This window comes from Acomys russatus, unplaced genomic scaffold, assembly GCF_903995435.1.
Source record: "Acomys russatus unplaced genomic scaffold, mAcoRus1.1, whole genome shotgun sequence".
Classification (NCBI taxonomy): Eukaryota; Metazoa; Chordata; class Mammalia; order Rodentia; family Muridae; genus Acomys; species Acomys russatus.
The window spans coordinates 32,957-50,939 of NW_026131714.1; the positions used below are offsets into that span (position 1 = coordinate 32,957).

Below are 17,983 nucleotides of genomic sequence, written 5' to 3' on the forward strand. Positions count from 1 at the left end.
GAGGTCTTCCCTAGTAAATATAATATTTGTAAGTTTTGTTGTTATTCATATTTTTCATTCCCTGCAGATACATGAGGATAACAATGTTCCCATCTCAGAAGTATTGCAGGTTTCCACTCTAACGTCATCCTTGGAGTATATTGATAGATCTAGTTCCTCGGTTTATTCTATAACCCAGTGTCTCTCAACCATTGTTCTTCCTTTTTCACCAACATTAATATAATTTAGAGTTACCATGGCATTAGTTAATCTGTCCCTGGGGGACCTTATTCTTCTTTGTTGTTTAGTAAGCATCACATTTACAGTGCATTTGGCTTTTTAAAAATGGCTTGTCCCGTAAGATTGTGCAGTATAACATTAATGTGCTTCATATTATAATATGCAAAGAATTGCTTCCTCTTCCTGGATACGTATGTGGGAGCATCATCAGTCTTAATTTGTGACGTCTTTCCCATTATTGCCATTACTTCCAATAACCATGTAATCACACAATCAGCCCTTTCAGAACTTAAAGCAGTTGTTCATTGTGCTGCTCCTACAGACTACCTCTGGAACAGTGAAGAGGAGAGAGGAGAAAGTCTTGGTGGATCCTCGGTAGAGAGAATTGAGCAGGTGGTGAAGAGCTGTTTAAGGGAAACCAACCGCTGGTTGGAAAACTAGCTAAAGTAACTGGTTGTTGAGGAGAGATTTAGGAAAGGAGTAGAAAAGAAATACTGGAGACCCAGGCCTATGTAGTACAAACTGAAGGTCTTAAGGCCCAGGAGAACTTTATTTTTCTGTCTCTCTCACATGCTTACTGTTTGTCTCTGTCTCACTTGCTCTCACTCCTTGGGTCAACCTCAGTATTTTTATTTAAAGTGAAGATAAATCTTTTCATTGTAGATTACATCATGATCCTTTACAATCAATAGAATATTTAAAAACAAAAAACAAGAGAACAGTGTAACAAGGAAATACAAACAATTCTATATAACCTACAATAATGCATACAGCAAATATCAAAATAATTTCTAGCAATGGTCAGTGTAACCTGATTATTATTTCTTGAACAATGCTGGGGAAAGTTTAATCATGAATTTCCCCAGGCTAAAGCCATTGTGTTTTCATGATTGTCATAGCAACACAGTTTGAGCTAAATGCTCTCTAATAAAGAGAACACTTGACTGACTCCCAATCTCAAACCAACAGTTGTGCTATCTAAGCCTAGGCTAACTGCCAAGGGGTCCTCTATTATAAAATATCTGTAAAGCAGGACTTCAAAGCCAACTTCCTATTGCTCTCAAAGCAGATTTTAAAGGAACTTTTGTACAACCAACAGTATCTAGTCAGGTACTATTATGTCAAGGTCCTAAATTTCTTTCATGCAATTTCTATGCAGTCAGAACAAAAATTCCACTATTGTTTTGAGAATTTCTATTTTTTGTTGTTAATTTATTCTTGTTACATCTCAATGTTTATCCCATCCCTTGTATCCTCCCATTCCTCCCTCCCCCCCATTTTCCCATTATTCCCCTCCCCTATGACTGTTCCTGAGGGGGATTACCTCTCTCTGTATATTCTCATAGGGTATCAATTCTCTTCTTGGCTACCTGCTGTCCTTCCTCTGAGTGCCACCAGGTCTCCCCCTCCAGGGGACATGGTCAAATGTGAGGCACCAGAGTACGTGAGAAAGTTATATCACACTCTCCACTCAACTGTGGAGAATATTCTGACCATTGGCTAGATCTGGGAAGGGGTTTAAAGTCTACCTCCTGTATTGTCCTTGGCTGGTGCCTTAGTTTGAGCGGGACCCCTGGGCCCAAATCTGCCTATCATATTGTTCTACTTGTAGATTTCTAGGACCCTCTCTTTCCTTTTATTTTGTTATTCTCCCATGCGTCTCTCATTTAGAGTCCCAATAGGATGCCTCCCCCTCTGTCCCAGTTTCCTGGTAAGTGAAGGCTTTCGTGGGACATGCCCCTTGGGCTAGTATGCAGATAGAAGTAAGTATATACCATTTGATTCTTTCTGCTTCTGGGTTAACTCAATCATTATGATCATTTCTAGCTCAATCCATTTATCCACAAATTTCAGGAATTCCTTGTTTTTAATAGCTGAGTAGTATTCCATAGTGTATATGTACCACAGTTTCTTTATCCACTCTTCTACTGAGGGACACTTAGGCTGTTTCCATGTTCTGGCTATTATGAATAAGGCTGCTTTGATCATGGTTGAGCAAATTTTCTTGTTGTGTGCTGGAGCATCTTCTGGGTATATTCCAAGGAGTGGAATAGCTGGGTCTTGAGGAAGCCCTATTCCCATTTTTCTGAGATAGCACCAGATAGATTTCCAAAGTCGCTGTACTAGTTTGCATTCCCACCAGCAATGAAGGAGTGTTCCTCTCTCCCCACATCCTCGCCAGCATGTGGTGTCACTTGAATTTTTGATCTTAGCCATTCTGATGGGTGTAAGATGGAATCTCAGAGTTGTTTTGATTTGCATTTCCCTGATGACTAAGGAGGTTGAGCATTTCTTTAAGTGTTTCTCAGCCATTTGATACTCCTCTCTTTAGAATTCTCTGTTTAGTTCCAAGCCCCATTTCTCAATTGGGTTATTCGGTTTGGTGGTGTTTAATTTCTTGAGTTCTTTATATATTTTGGATATTAGACCTTTGTCAGATGTAGGGTTGGTGAAGATTTTTTCCCAGTCTGTAGGCTGTCGCTTTGTTCTCTTGACAGTGTCTCCTGCCTTACAGAAGCTTCTCAGCCTCATGAGGTCCCATTTATTAATGGTTGACATTAAGGCCTGGGCCGTTGGTGTTCTGTTCAGGAAGTTGTCTCCTGTGCCAATATGTTCCAGGCTCTTTCCCACTTTTTCTTCTAAGTGGCTTAGTGTCTCTGGTTTTATGTTGAGGTCTTTAATCCACTTGGATTTGAGTTTTGTGCAAGGTGACAAATATGGGTCCAGTTTCATTTTTTTACACATAGACCTCCAGTTAGACCAGCACCATTTGTTGAAGATGCTATCCTTTTTCCATTGAATGGATTTGGCTCCTTTGTCAAAAATCAAGTGACCATATGTGTGTGGATTCATCTCTGGGTCTTCAATTCAATTCCACTGATCAACCAGGCTGTTGCTGTGCCAGTACCATGCTCTTTTAATTACTATTGCTTTATAGTACAGTTTGAAATCAGGTATGGAGGTTTCCTCCGGAGCACCTTTTATTGTACAAGATTGTTTTTAGCTATTCTGGGTTTTTTTGTTTTTCCATATGAAGTTCAGAATTGAACTTTCAATGTCTTTAAAAAATTGTGTAGGTATTTTGATAGGGATTGCATTGAATCTGTAGATTGCTTTTGGTAGTATGTCCATTTTTACTATGTTAATTCTCCCAATCCATGAGCAAGGAAGATCATTCCATCTTCTCAGGTCATCTTCAATCTCTTTCTTCAGAGTTTTGAAATTTTTTTCCAACAAGTCCTTCACTTGTTTAGTTAGGGTAACTCCTAGATATTTTATATTGCTTGTGGCTAATGTGAAGGGTGTGGTTTTCCTAATTTCTTCCTCTGTAAGCTTGTCATTTGTGTATAGGAAGGCTACAGACTTTTTCGAGTTAATTTTGTATCCAGCCAATTTGCTGAAGGTGTTTATCAGCTTTAGGAGTTCTCTGGTGGAATTTTGAGGGTCACTTATGTACACTATCATATCATCTGCAAATAGAGATAATTTGACTTTCTCCTTTCCCATTTGGACACTGTTGATCTCCTTTTGTTGTCTTATTGCTCTGGCTAGAACTTCGAGTACTATATTGAAGAGATATGGAGAGTGGGCAGCCTTGCCTTGTTTCCAATTTTAGAGGAATTTCCTTGAGTATCTCACCACTTACTTTGATTTTGGCTATTGGCTTGCTGTATATAGCCTTTATTATGTTGAGGAAAGTGCCTTGTATCCCCAATCTCTCTAAAACTTTAAACATGAATGGGTGTTGAATTTTATCAAATGCTTTCTCTGCATCCCACGACAGAATTCTTTAAATCATACTTTTTATTTAAAAGATTTTTTAAATGTGAATGCCCTTGGTCACTCAGCTGCAGAAAGGTTATGGCATCCTTAGACTCAGAAAACCTATGCTCATGATAAGTGGAAAGATCGACTTACTGGGGAATGACACACAATATAGCATCAAAACTTTATTATGGAAAAGGTGTCTAGGGGACAAATCATTACAATATACTGTGTCTAAAAGCAACCCATTTCTATTGGATTAGTCAGGTAATCAAATAGCGAGTACTGAAGATTAACATCAAACATGGATAACTGGGGAAAACACTATCTGCTGGACTGTGGTGGTCAGATTCAGGACATCTTCAGATGTACATATGGAAACTTGCTGTGGCCATGGGCCAGATAAGAGGCCAAAGAAAGGACTGCCATGGAAAGAAATAACAGTCCTGGATGCCCTCTATCAGGAATTATTAGAGCATGTGTCAACCCACCTTATGTTCTGTTATTGGGGAATTTAACAATTGCTTTTGTTGATAACTACTTTAATGTGTGCTATGTTAATTGTCAATTACTACTTGGGTTTCTGAGGTACCTAATGGCACTCAAGTTAGGGTATTTCAACAGCCTTCCTTTGTCATGACTCCAGTTAATGTTTCAGGATCTTGATATAGTAAAATGGGTTTACAAGTTTTGGAAGAACAAAGAGATGCTTATGTAGACCATGGAGAACAATAGGATTCATTATAGCTGGGATTTCTGCTTTGATTAATCTTATAGCTACCACCACCACGGCTGCAATTGCTTTGTCTCATGAAAGGCAAACTGCTTCTTTTGTAAAACAATTTTCTAGAAATGTCACTTTGGCACTTGGAACTCAAGAAGATATAGATGTTAAGCCAGAGCATAAATTAGATGCATTGTATGAGATGGTACAATTTCTAGGAGCTGAAGTTCTAGGAGTAAAAGTTAGAGCTCATTTAAATTGTCCTGCAGACTATGATAGGATTTTGTTACTTCTAAAGCATATAATGAGAATATACGTAATTGGAGGATTATTTTGGGGGAGTATGAGATAGCACAAATATCTCCTTAGACCTGATAAGGTCATATCAAGAAATTTTAAACTTAAAAAAATCAAAACCACTCAAATTTGATGGAACTAAAACAACAGAAGCTAGTATTTTAAGATTTTTTTATTATTACAATTTATTCACATTACATTGGTTTATAATTCCCCCACTCTTATTTTCCTGTTCCTAATCTCCCTCCCTCTACTGTTCTATTCCATTTCCCAAGACCTCAGACTGGTCAGGTCCACTTCCCTCACTGTCTGACCACAGCCTACCTGATTCACCAGGATAGCCTGTGCCCACTTCCTCTGTGTTCCTACAGGATGTCTCCTCTTCAGGGGCAGTGATCATATCAAGGGCCACCAGAGCTCTTTGAGTAAGACCTACGGATTCCTTGGATTTCCTCGATGGCTGTCATTATGTCTCCCTTTTCGTTGCTGATTTTGTTTATTTGAATATTCTCCCTCTGCCTTTTAGTTAGTTTGGATAAGGGTTTGTCTATCTTGTTGATTTCTGAAACAACCACTTAGTTTGTTGATTATTTGAATTTTTCTAATTTATTAATTTAAGCCCCGAGTTTGAATATCTGCAGCCATTTACTCTTCACGGTGTTTTCTGCCATAATCCCTCTGCAGAGGCTGGTAGTCAAAGACAGGTAATCTCCATCTGGGACAAGACAAACCCATGACAGGGCATGAATAATGAAATTCACCTACCCATGACAGGTAACACATATATGCTGAATTGGACAACCTAAAATAGGCACAGACATTCTGAGCCTTAGCTAGAAGGCTATGGCTTTTGTAAATATAAAACAGGGGGTCTGTCCTCAAACCATTCATAAAGACTGTTCACAGGCATTACTCTCCTGCTCCCTAATCCAGCAGAAGAATCATATGGAGGAACAAACACATGAGGTGCTAATTATAAATGGTAGGATGTACATTATTACCCAAAAGAGGTTGGGTAACATTCTTAAGTTTCTTGGTATGAGGTTGGAGATGACTGTGCAGTGCAAATATTTTGCTACATTCACTACATTCATAAACATTCCCTTGAGCATAAATGTTTTCATGTTCTTAGAGATGACCCTCCTGTGAAAACGCCTTCCACATCAATTACATTTATAGTGTTTCTCTCCAATATGAATTCTTTCATGATTTTGAAGAATGTGACCTGCAAAGGCTTTACCATGTTGATTACATTTATGAAATACTTCATGCCCTTCAATAGCAGTATGAAATATAATGGCTGTACCATATTGGTATTCATAGGGTTTCTCTTCAGTATGAAGTTTTCATGACTTTCAAGACTATTGTGATGAGCAAAAGGTTTGTCCCATTAGCCACTTTCATATGGCTTCTCTTTACCATGCATTCTTTCATGCATTTGAAGGATACTGTGATGAGAAAAAGCTTTAGCACATTCATTTATTTCATTGGGTTTCTCTCCTTATTTTATGCCTACGAAGTTGTCTGTGATGTGCGAAGGCTTTACCACATTGACTGCATTCATAGGGTTTCTCTCCAGTATGAATTCTTTCATGAATTTGAAGACGGCTGATATATGAAAAGATTTTATCACATTGAAAACATTCATAGGGTTTCTCTCCACTATGAATTCTTTCAGGATATAGAAGACTAGTCTGATAGGCAAAGACTTTACCACATTGACTACATCCATAGAGTTTCTCTCCGGTATGAAATCTTTCATGACTTTTAAGACTACTGTGACATACAAAGGCTATACTATATTGGCTACATTCATAGGGCTTCTCTCCAGTATGTTTCTTTTGATGATATTGAAGACTACAGTAATGTGCAAAGGCTTGACCACATTGATTACATTCTTAGGATTTCTCTCCAGTATGAATTCTTTTATGACGTTGAAGACTATAGAGATATGCAAAGACTTTACCACATTGACTGCATTCATAGGGTTTCTTTCCAGTATGAATTCTTACATGCCTTCGAAGTTTACTGAGAAGTGAAAAGACTTTACCACATTGACTACATTCATAGAGTTTGTCTGCCATATGAATTTTTTCATGCCTTTGAAGACGACTGAGACATGCAAAGGCTTTACCACATTGAATACATCCATAGGATGTCCCTCCAATATGAACTTTTTCATGAGTTATAAGATTACAGAGATTTGCAAAGAATTTTCCACATTCACTACATTCATAGGGTTTCTCTCCAGTATGTACTCGTTCATGATTTTTAAGAGTATTGTGGTATGCAAAGGCTTTACCACATTGACTACATTCATAGGGTTTCTCTCCAGTATGAATTCTTTCATGCCTTTGAAGCTTACTGTGACATGGAAAGGCTTTACCACATTGATTGCATTCTAGCGTTCTCTGTCTTATGATTCTTTCTTGCCTTTGAAGATGACTGAGGTCTGTACTACAATGAATATATTCATAGGGTTTTTCTCCAGTATGCTGTCTTTCATGATTTCTAAGAGTACTGTGCCATACAAAGGATTTACCACATCGATTACATTCATAGGGGTTTTCTCCAGTAGGAATTCTTTCATAATTTTGAAGACCAGTGTTATGTACAAAGTCTTTATCACACTGAGTACATTCACATCGTGTATTTCCAATATGACTTATTTCATGCCTGTAAAGATAAATTACAAGTGTATGAATTTTATCACATTGATGATATGGATGAGTTTTTTTTATCTGCATGATTTAATTTTACAATTTGGTCTAATTGTAGAAAGGAATAAGATCTGAAAGTTTTATCTCTCATTGTTTTATTCACAAGGTACCTCCTCATTTTGGGTTATTTTCTGTTTTTGAAAATACCTATGAATAGAGCCGTTAGGACAAAGTTCACATTTATAGCATCCCTTTTTAAGATGGCAAGTGTAGAAATTTTACCATTGATGATACAGATGAGTTTTTTTAACTGCATGATTTAATTTTACAACTTGGTCTAATTGTAGAAAGGAATCAAATCTTATAATTTTGTGACCCTATCTGCTCATTTTGGGTTATTTTCTGTGTTTGAAATACCTATGAATAACAGAACCTTTAGTACACAGCTCATCTTTGTAGCATCCATTGTCTAGGTGGGTTTTTCCACATCTCTGATGAGAACTGTTAGAACTCAGGGCTTTAGCACAGTGATTGCATTCATCGCATTCTCCTGTAATGCCCTGACTCAGACTATATTTACAAAGTGAACCAGGACAAATAAAAGAATATCCATATTCTTTCTAGTTGTAGGACTATATATCCAATGACGTTGGAAACTCAGTTAATTGTACAGATTTTATATAACATTCACAAAGACTCTCAAAAGGAGATTCCCTCATACCTTCTAATCATTCTGGGAGAAAGAACGGTCCTGTGCTTCTTCCCGTATCCCTTATGCTCTCATGACTTGTAGCAAATGTGAACTATAATATATGTATGAAATAAAGAATACCAAGTAAATGCTATCCACACTGCAGTAATACAGTTTGTTGTTTTGCTCATGGTAGATATATAATAGAAAGATTAAGGTTTCTCCACCATAATATTCTTGATGCTCATAAATTGTTTCACTAAACTTAGTAAGTCATTCCAAGTATATGAGTAACATGGGAGTTACTACAAACTACTTGCCTATTAGAAAGTTTTGTACATATATTTATTATCTAATCTATTTGTATATCTATTGCAGTACTAGGGTAGCATAAACTAAAGGAATTGGGCAGTTCTACAGAGTAAGTTTCAAGTGGTGAAGATTAAATGGTGATAGCTGTTAAAGTATTGCTTCCTGTCTGTTTCTTAAGGAAACACCTTGTAAACACGGATAAGCTATTGGCATTGAGGTACATTGTACTGTGTAATTTACTAATCATCAGCGTACACTGTTTCATTTCCTGAAACTTCCAGGATACATTCAAATGTCTTCAAAGGCACATCTGTATCAGCTGGCACATGAAACTCACCTTCCATGTATTTGAAAATTTTGAAAATGTTCTTCGATATTGTGTGTCTTCCCATTTATAACCTAAAATATATTGCCAAGAAATAAATATTATAGATAATTACTCAAATTTAAGTTACTATCCTCAGTGAACCTTAGAATTATGGCCTTATATCTCTACCACATTCTGTTTCTTTCACAATCAAAAATTACAGAAGAGCATCAATAACAAAGAAAAACTTTCTCCCATATTTTAAAAAAGTGAAGAAAATTCAGTCTTACCTACAGCAGTAAGGTTTCTGTAGGTCTCCTGCATCACTTCTTTGTAGAGACTCTTCTGGGAAGGAGTCAACAAAGCCCATTCCTCCAGAGTGAAGTTTATGTGAACATCTTCATAGGTCACCACATCCTAAAATATCCCATAGATGTGGACAACAGAGAGCTTAAAACAGACAACATTGTGAACGTGCACTTCTTTGACAAGAAATGTATATAATTCTCATGCTTTCCAAACTTATTCATGACACCCAAGGCTAATGTAATCACGAAGTAACTTTAGGACAAAGCTGAAGAGGAGGGTTGTACACATCATTTCTAAGTATTTGTATAGGATATAGCCTTGGGATAGAAATGCCTATTAATAGATACAGCAGATAGAAAAAAGAAAAACAAACAAAACAAAACCAAGCCTACCATAGTAAGTACTCTTCGGACAATTTGTATGAACAGTTTACTAAGTAAAAAAATCAACACAAAGGAAACAAAAAAACATAGGCATGCAGGATATATTGGTGCATGCACTTAACCTCAGCACTCTCGAGTCAGAGGCATATGAACTCCATTGAGTTGGAGGCCAGCCAGATCTGTGGAATGCATTCAAGGACAACCTGAGGTATATCTTAAAGCCTTGTCCTCACTCACCATCCCTAAAAACACCCAAACAACCAACAACAAAATAAACAAAAATAAGAAAAAAACTCTGAGGGTCTCACTGCAGTTCTTTAAAAACAAAACAAAACAACAACAACAACAACAAAAAAACCGTGTTTCCTCCAGTTCTTCATATGTCTTGCAGAAATGTGAATTGTCACAGTTTAACATGTGAGACTAATTAAGATCTTACAAAGGGGGATGCATATACAAACAGCTTGTGATGAACAGATGAAAATGTAAGCAATATGTGTGTGTGTATGTGTGTGTATGTGTGTGTGTGTGTATGTGTGTGTATGTGTGTATATGTGTGTATGTGTGTGTGTATGTGTGTGTGTATGTGTGTGTATGTGTGTGTATGTGTGTGTATGTGTGTGTGTGTATGTGTGTGTGTATGTGTGTGTGTATGTGTGTGTGTGTGTGTGTGTGTATGTGTGTGTGTATGTGTGTGTGTGTATGTGTGTGTGTGTGTGTAGGTGTGTGTGTATGTGTGTGTGTATGTGTGTGTATGTGTGTGTGTATGTGTGTGTGTGTATGTGTGTGTGTAGGTGTGTGTGTATGTGTGTGTGTATGTGTGTGTGTATGTGTGTGTGTGTATGTGTGTGTATGTGTGTGTGTATGTGTGTGTGTATGTGTGTGTGTATGTGTGTATGTGTGTGTATGTGTGTGTGTATGTGTGTGTGTATGTGTGTGTGTAGTGTGTATGTGTGTATGTGTGTGTGTGTGTGTATGGTGTGTATGTGGTGTGTATGTGTGTATGTGTATGTGTGTGGTGATGTGTGTGTTATGGTGGTCTGTGTTGTGTATCTGTGTGTGTGTATTGTGTGTGTATGTGTGTGTGTATGTGTATGTGTGTGTGTGTGTGTGTATGTGTGTGTGTGTATGTGTGTGTGTATCATCATATATACATACATATATATCATTTAATATATCATTAAATATAAAAGGAGAGGAAATAACAGAAGACATAGGCTGATATTAAGAATATTTCCTAGTATTTTAGAAGAGATGAATTCAATTGACAGTACTTATACGGGGGCACACAACTATCAATTAGTCTGTGTTCAGAGCTTCTGAGACTGGCTTCTGACTATTCCAAGCACCAGACACAGAGCATCCATGCTTATATTCAAAAGACATATTTAATTTTTTAAGGTTTCTGTGTTATTTATCTATGCAATAGTGGGTTAGGGGGTACCTGCTGTATTGATTTATATGATTATTACATTTTAATTATTATTTTTATTTTTATTTTGTCCACTTAATACTTGTAGCCTCATCCCTTTTCACTTCCCTGTCCAAACCTCACCCGCCTGCTACCTTGTTTCCTCCCACTCTTCCCATGTCCTCAGAAAGAGAAAGACCTCCTCCCCTTCATCTGACCTCAGCCTATCAAGTCTCATCTGGACTGCCTGTATCCTCTTCCTCTGTGCCCTGGCAAGAAAACCCCACCAGGGGGAACTGATCAAAAAGGCAGCACCAGAGTCCATGTCAGAAGTAGCCCTGCTCCCCATATTATGGGACCCACAAGGGAACTGAGCAGAGGGTCTAGCTCCTCAACTATACATGGTCCTTGGTTGGTGCCTCAGTCTCTGAAGCACCACCTCCTCCACCTGGATTTGTTGGCACCATTAGTCTCCTTGTGGAGCTCCTGTGCCCTCCAGGTCGTTTTATGTCCCTACTCTTCCATAAAATACCCACCCTGTGCTCCAGCCTGGATCTGAGTCTCAGCATCTGCTTGGATCTTCCACTTGGTGGAGTCTTTCAGAGGACCTCTATGGTAGGCTCCTATCCTTTTCCTTTTCTTCCATGCTTTCTGGTGTATATTTTACTTGCCCTCCTGAATAAGAATTGAGCATCCTCTCCAGGGTCCTCCTTGTTCTTTAGTTTATTTATGTCTACATATTATAGTGTGGTTATCCTATATCACGTGGCTAATGTCCGCTTATAATTGAGTATATACCATGGCATCTTTATGGGTCTGGATTACCTTACTGAGGATGATTATTTCTAGTTCCATCCATTTGCCAGAAATTTTCACATTCTTTTTGTTTTTAATAGCTGAGTAGTATTCCAGTGTGTAAATGTGCCACAATTTATTTATCACTTCTGTTGAGGGACAGATTTTGGAAACAATCTAGAGGTCCCTCAACTGAAGAACAGAGTTAAAAAAAAAGATGTGGTACATTTTCACAATGGAATAGTACTCAGCTTTTTAAAACAAGGAAATTATAATCATTTTTAATAAATTAAAACATATGAAAGGTAAAAAGAATGTCATGCATCTTCAATCCAATGACGTAGGAGGCTCAGGCAGTATTAATACCATGAATAGATATCAACCTCGGAAATAGAATGATATCTTCTGGTGAAAGCTCAAGAAGCAGGTGAAACTCAAGACAACAGCAAATGCTTGTCACCTACAAAAACCTGCATTCAAGGTACATCTTCCAAAAATATAAAAATAAAAAGCCAGGCATGTGGTCTCACAGCTTTAATCCCAAAACTTGGGAGGCAAAATCAAGACAGGTCAAGGACAACTGAGTCTCCAGAGTTAATTGCAAGACAGCCAAATTACACAGAGAAAACTTGTCTTCAGAAATAAAACAAAACAAAAATAAAAAGTAAAAAAAAAAAAATAAGGCTGGCAAATGGTTTTACAGTAAAAAGCAAATGGTTCTAATCTACCTTATGTTATTTAGCAATAGTCTATACTGGAGGTGAAGACATGGCAGCACAAAATAGATGCAGGCTTGTCATTTAAAATCACACAAAAATAGGCACCATGAACTAACTGGACATAAGGTGAGAGTATAAACACTCAACTTCTTTCCCCAATGCTTAACTTTATCCAGAAATCTTTGCCTACTCAAGACTCAATTAGCACCCCAAAGCAGGCCACTAATGAGCGACAAGTGTTCATATACATGATTCTGGGAAGTTTTTCACTCAATCTACTAGTATGACCAAAGTCACTATAGGCTTCTGGTCATTTCAAGGTGAAAATGTGTTTAACTTCAAAGAACCTCATGGTCTATACCAGCCCAATGCTTTTCAAATGTTCAAAATCTCTTATGAAAATCAAAGCACTCTCTTGACAGTGACATCTTGTAGAATCTGGTTGTCTCTGGTATGGCTGGTGGTCCCTGTGGGGCTCTGGGTTCTAGGAATGCACGTAGGTGTGTGGCCCAGCAGAGGGAACTTGCAGGGGGAGTGGTGTAGCTCACAGCTGCTGTGTTTTGCTTGCAGCCTGGTTAAAGAAGGGTGCTGGCACATAGAGATCTCACCTATCTTCCCCAGGTGGCTGCCAAGGGCCAGCAGGGATCAGTGTGCTGGACCAGGAATTGGGTGCACAGGGAATGGGGTGTAGAAAGTATTTTGACTATAAAAAGTATCTATTTTTCTTATGATAAAGGAAACACATCAGGTTTTTAAAGAAACAGCGAATGATTTGTATTGCACAACTAAAGCAACTTGTTTTGCTCTAATTGCTCTATAAGTCATAAGCACAACCAAAACATGTGTATCCACACTTTCATGTGTATGGTTGTATATAAGTATGTACACTTATGGATATACATATGGATATATGTATTCTATTTATATACACAGGACACACAAGAGAAGATGGTGCCAGTTCACTTCCATCTAGAGTTGCAGGTAATTATAAGATTCTTGATTGTAGTGTGGAAATTAGAATTCAGGTACCCTGAAAAATAATGAGTTCTGAGCAACTTGCACAATCCCCATTATATTTTTTATGCAATAATCTAAGTGTCTTTTATAAATTAACAACAATAACAAACCTGAGAAAATAAAGAAGTAAATAGCTGATCCTTGGGGATATTTTATTATTATCATCATTACTAAAATATTGGGTATGGTCAATTTATCATATAAATGAATTATAATACAAAGAAAATTGCCAATGATCTAAAAGAAATGAATGGTATTGTCAAAAGATATCATTTACCCCCAAAACAATTTAAATAGAGCTATAGCATCTAAGAAGCAGTAATTAAATTTCTCCAAACACACCACTGAGCAAAAATGAAAAAACAAACAAACAAAAAACAACAAAACAAAGCAAAACAAAATACCCAGGTCCAGATGGTTTAGTGCACAGAGAAGCTAAGAGGCCAAGAGACACTGTCCAGGTCACCACACAGAGGGAACAACAGTCTGTTTCACATTCCATTCCAGTACCTGGAACTCTGCCAGCTCAACTACCTGCTACCCCTGACCTGAGTACAGTAGCTCTCACATTCACCATGGTATGGCTGCTGGTCTCCCTCACAGCTTCCTTTTGCTAGTGCATATGGTTGTTAGGCCTTCCCAGAATCTCTCCTAAACTAGAGCCACCCACTGGGCCACAGGACAGTAGCACATCCCCTACTGGATGAGCAGGGATCAAATGACTAGGACAGCACAGCCTTCCTAGCACAGCCCTTTATTCTATGGTCAGAAAAGACTCTAGTCTGAATTTTTTTATTTTAGTAGAAGTTCTTTCAGTCTCTAAAAGCACTTCCTGTTCATCTCTGAGGACACAGGGTCCCTTGTATGGACGTGCCATTTCATACACAGTATCTAGAGGAGCCATTTCATGGCTTCCCCGCTGCAAAGTCCTGCAGCAAATCTTGGGTCAAATTCTAACAGTAACAATAATAAAAGCAAAGAGGTAATGAAATTTAATGCAAAGAGGAGTACGTTGGAGGGAAGAAAAAGAATTTGAAAATGATGCAATATAAATTTCAAAAAAATAATTTAAAGTTGAAACCTGTGTCATGGCCCCATGTGCTCCAGGGACTAGCAATCTGTAAAACAGCACGCAAAGGATTGCTCCCACCTTTTCTCTCAGGCTGTCCATCTTCAGCCAGAAAAATAACAGTCCTGTTAGGCATGGCCAGATCAGTTTGTTCAGCTCTTCTTTTATGGTGAGGTAATGTAAATACAATAATTTGGTTTTTAGAAACAAGTTTAGTTTTTATTCAGATTCCTGATTGCCTGGTCTGTGGACCAAAGAAATGGACAGAGAATAATGTCTTCCTGACGCTGGGCAGCAGAAGCAGGATTAGGTGTTCAAAGAAATTTCCAATTTCACAGTGTGAAGGAAATATGAGCTATAGGAGACATTGATATAAGCACACACACACACACACACACACACACAAACACACAAATCAATACTACTTGAGAAAAATAAAATTAACGGCCAAGAAACACTGAAAGTAGAAACAGATTAAAGCAGTGATGTTTCTAAGAAAATAAAATTGTAAATATGATACCAATAGTTGACTTTTTAAAAACATAAAGATAATTTAAAAGTACTTAGCTATATTGGGTAGGAAAAGAGAAGGCCTTTCCTTAGTACTGGGAATTCCATTAAGAGGTTACCAAATGGCCTTGGCCCTACGCACAATGTGAGCTGTTGATATGTGGAACCTGTGACACACAGGCACAGCCAGTGAGTGGGCTGTGTCTCAAACCTCTGAGTTGACCTAACTGTGTCAAGTAGGATTGCACATATGTGGATAGGAGCGGTCCCTAATTGGAAAGTCAGTATTCGTTGGCTCAAGCTAACTTCCCAAGCTGTAGACTCCACAATCCGCAGTGTCTTCATTCACATGGCATGAAAGAATACATGCTGGGAAATTACAAACTCACTTGCCTTGTTGAAGTCATGTCCTTCTTCATAAGGTGACCCCTCCAGCTGAAAACCTTACACTACAGTCTTTGATCTAGCTATTGCCTACCCTGTTTCCCCCTGTAGTCTTTACAATAGACTATTTCTGCTATTCTGTTTTCAAAGCAAAGGCCATGCTCCATACACAAATTCTTTTCCTGTTACTGCAATAGAAAGTGGATTGAGTACCTCAAATAGGTAATTCTAAAACTCTGTGATGATAAAACACTCTACAAATTTTAAATTCAATCAAGTGGACAGCAAGGTAATAGCTCTGCACCAGCTACAGACTAGGATCAACACCATCAGAAGCACCATAAAAGAGATAGCCTCAGAAATATTTTTTCTATACGGCTGGAGATAAATCTGTTTAACACTGCCTTCTGGGAAGAAAGATCTCTATGAACTTAAGAATTAATGAGGAAAAACTTCCTGAAGATTAGCATGAATCCAGCTCTGGTTAATGTTCAATGAGGAGCCATCTATTAGAGATTTTGCATTCTATATAGGTGGCTTCAGGCCCCGGGTTACACTTGGAACAATTTAAGTAGAGATAGGAGAGACTGTAAGTCTAGACACGGAGACAGGTTTACACAGCAAAGATATTTCCAAAAAAGGGGAACACTTTCACATACCAGTTGGAGTACAAACCTGTACAACCACTTTTAAAATCTGTTTGGTGGCTTCTCAGAAAATTGGGAATAGTTAGATTTCAAGACTCAGCCGTACTACTCCTGGGTATATACTCAAAACCAAACAACAAGACCATGTGCCCAACTATGGTCATAGCAGCTTTATTTCTAATCCCCAGACACTGGAAAAAAATTAGATGTCCCTCAACCGCAGAATGGGAAAATGTGGCATATTTACAGAATGGAATATTACTCAGCTATTAAAAGTAACATGTTTTGTGTAGGCAAATACGTGGAACTAGAAAAGACCTGTATGAAAAAAAAAACTTCAAGTAATAAGAAGGAGGATTAATGGAATTGAATTGAAGTCCCAGAAATACACCCACATATCTATGGACACTTGGTTTTTGACCAAGAAGCCCAAACTATACAACGGAAAAAATATAGCATCTTCAACAAATATTGCTGGTCTAATAAATGTCTACTTGTAGAAAAATGCATTTAAACACTTATTTATCTCCCTACACAAAAGTCCAAGTGGATTAAAGACCTCAACATAAAACCAAACATACTAAATTGGTTAAAAGAAAAGGTGGGTAAGAGCATTGAACTCATTGGCACAGGAAACAACTTCCTCTACACAACACCAATAGCTCGGGCATTAAGATCAACAGTTATCATCAACATCTCAAAAACATTCAGTTGACTCAGTAGAGGAAAATCAAAAGGCTTTATCAACATGAATTTCTGCATTGGTTCACACCACTGAAGCAGAACAATCCCAGACTGCAAGGCTTCGCTGATGTACCTATGTCCCGTGTAAGGGTTTCTAACCATGCGCGTCTGTGGCAGCCTTTGGATCTGTGGGGGTTAACACAAACTTTCTTGGCAGGATGTGGTCAGGAAACCTACGAGTTTGCATATGGGCAGCAAATCCTAGTTTTCTGGCTTGTTCAAACAAAGCAGTAAGATTGTGAGAGTAGAGGTGAAAGGTTTTTCCTTCTGCTAATGACGAGTGTATTATTGAGTACCCCATGGTTTGCATAGCCATTAGCAAAGGCACGAATTAAAACCAGGTAGTTTAGTTTGATACAATCAACTTGAATTCTGCATCTACCTGGTTCACAGAAATCGGTGCAGGCAGCCAACAGCTGGATTCCATTCATGTAACACAGCCGAGAGAGATACTGTTTTGGTGTGTTTAGACAAATTTGTAAAAATTGTGAATCTACAAAGAAAACTAAAGTCAAGTAAGAAGCTGGCCTCTGAGCTAAGCTTTGAGTTCTGCATCCAGTCTGTAGTGTGCCTTCAAGACAGCCTGTTGGCTTTATGGAAACATAGAATGCAGGGTAAAAGCTTCAAATCAGATGAGGTTACCCAGGAAATTTCAGATGAAATAAGAGTTTTCTGCTTATTGGGACAGAGTTGTTGTTTTGGAAAGTAGGCTGACAGAAAACCCCATGGCACACAGCAATTTCTACACCCCGGCTAGACACGAAAACAGTTACTAAGCAACAGAGATGAATTCCAAGTGACAAGATGATTATGCTCCATTGAAAGCAAGAGTGTTTTAAGGGAATTCAATACAGACTGCAGTGTGACTTGCTTTAATTGTTGTGGGTTTTATATCAAATGATCTGTACATTAGGATAGAATTCAGTATTTTCAGTAGCTGGAAACAGCTACACAATCTCTTGCCACTGTGTGGTGGTTATATCAAGTTTGCTTTAAAAAGCTATGAGATGAATAACAAAG

The 17,983-nt window shown here is 38.1% G+C and overlaps 1 protein-coding gene across 1 annotated transcript; it reads right to left on the bottom strand.

The window, feature by feature from the left end:
* Positions 1 to 6,168: 6,168 nt before the first annotated feature.
* LOC127186411 (zinc finger protein 431-like) lies at positions 6,169 to 17,394 on the bottom strand. Its single transcript, XM_051142796.1, has 8 exons — positions 17,260 to 17,394; positions 9,270 to 9,392; positions 9,006 to 9,067; positions 8,083 to 8,235; positions 7,371 to 7,681; positions 6,972 to 7,301; positions 6,720 to 6,881; positions 6,169 to 6,335 (listed from the first exon to the last, which is right to left on the bottom strand). Exons 1-8 carry the CDS (start codon positions 17,392 to 17,394, stop codon positions 6,169 to 6,171), a joined length of 1,443 nt encoding a protein of 480 aa, XP_050998753.1.
* Positions 17,395 to 17,983: the final 589 nt, after the last annotated feature.

Coding starts and splice junctions, on each gene's coding strand:
- LOC127186411 (XM_051142796.1), bottom strand. CDS start 17,394: ATGAATGGAATCCAGCTGTTGGCTGCCTGCACCGATTTCTGTGAACCA. Junction 8,236..9,005: donor AATTTTCAAATACATGGAAG/GTGAGTTTCATG, acceptor TTGTAAATATAG/TCTGAGTCAGGGCATTACAG. Junction 7,682..8,082: donor AAAGGTTCTGTTATTCATAG/GTATTTCAAACA, acceptor TTATCTTTACAG/GCATGAAATAAGTCATATTG.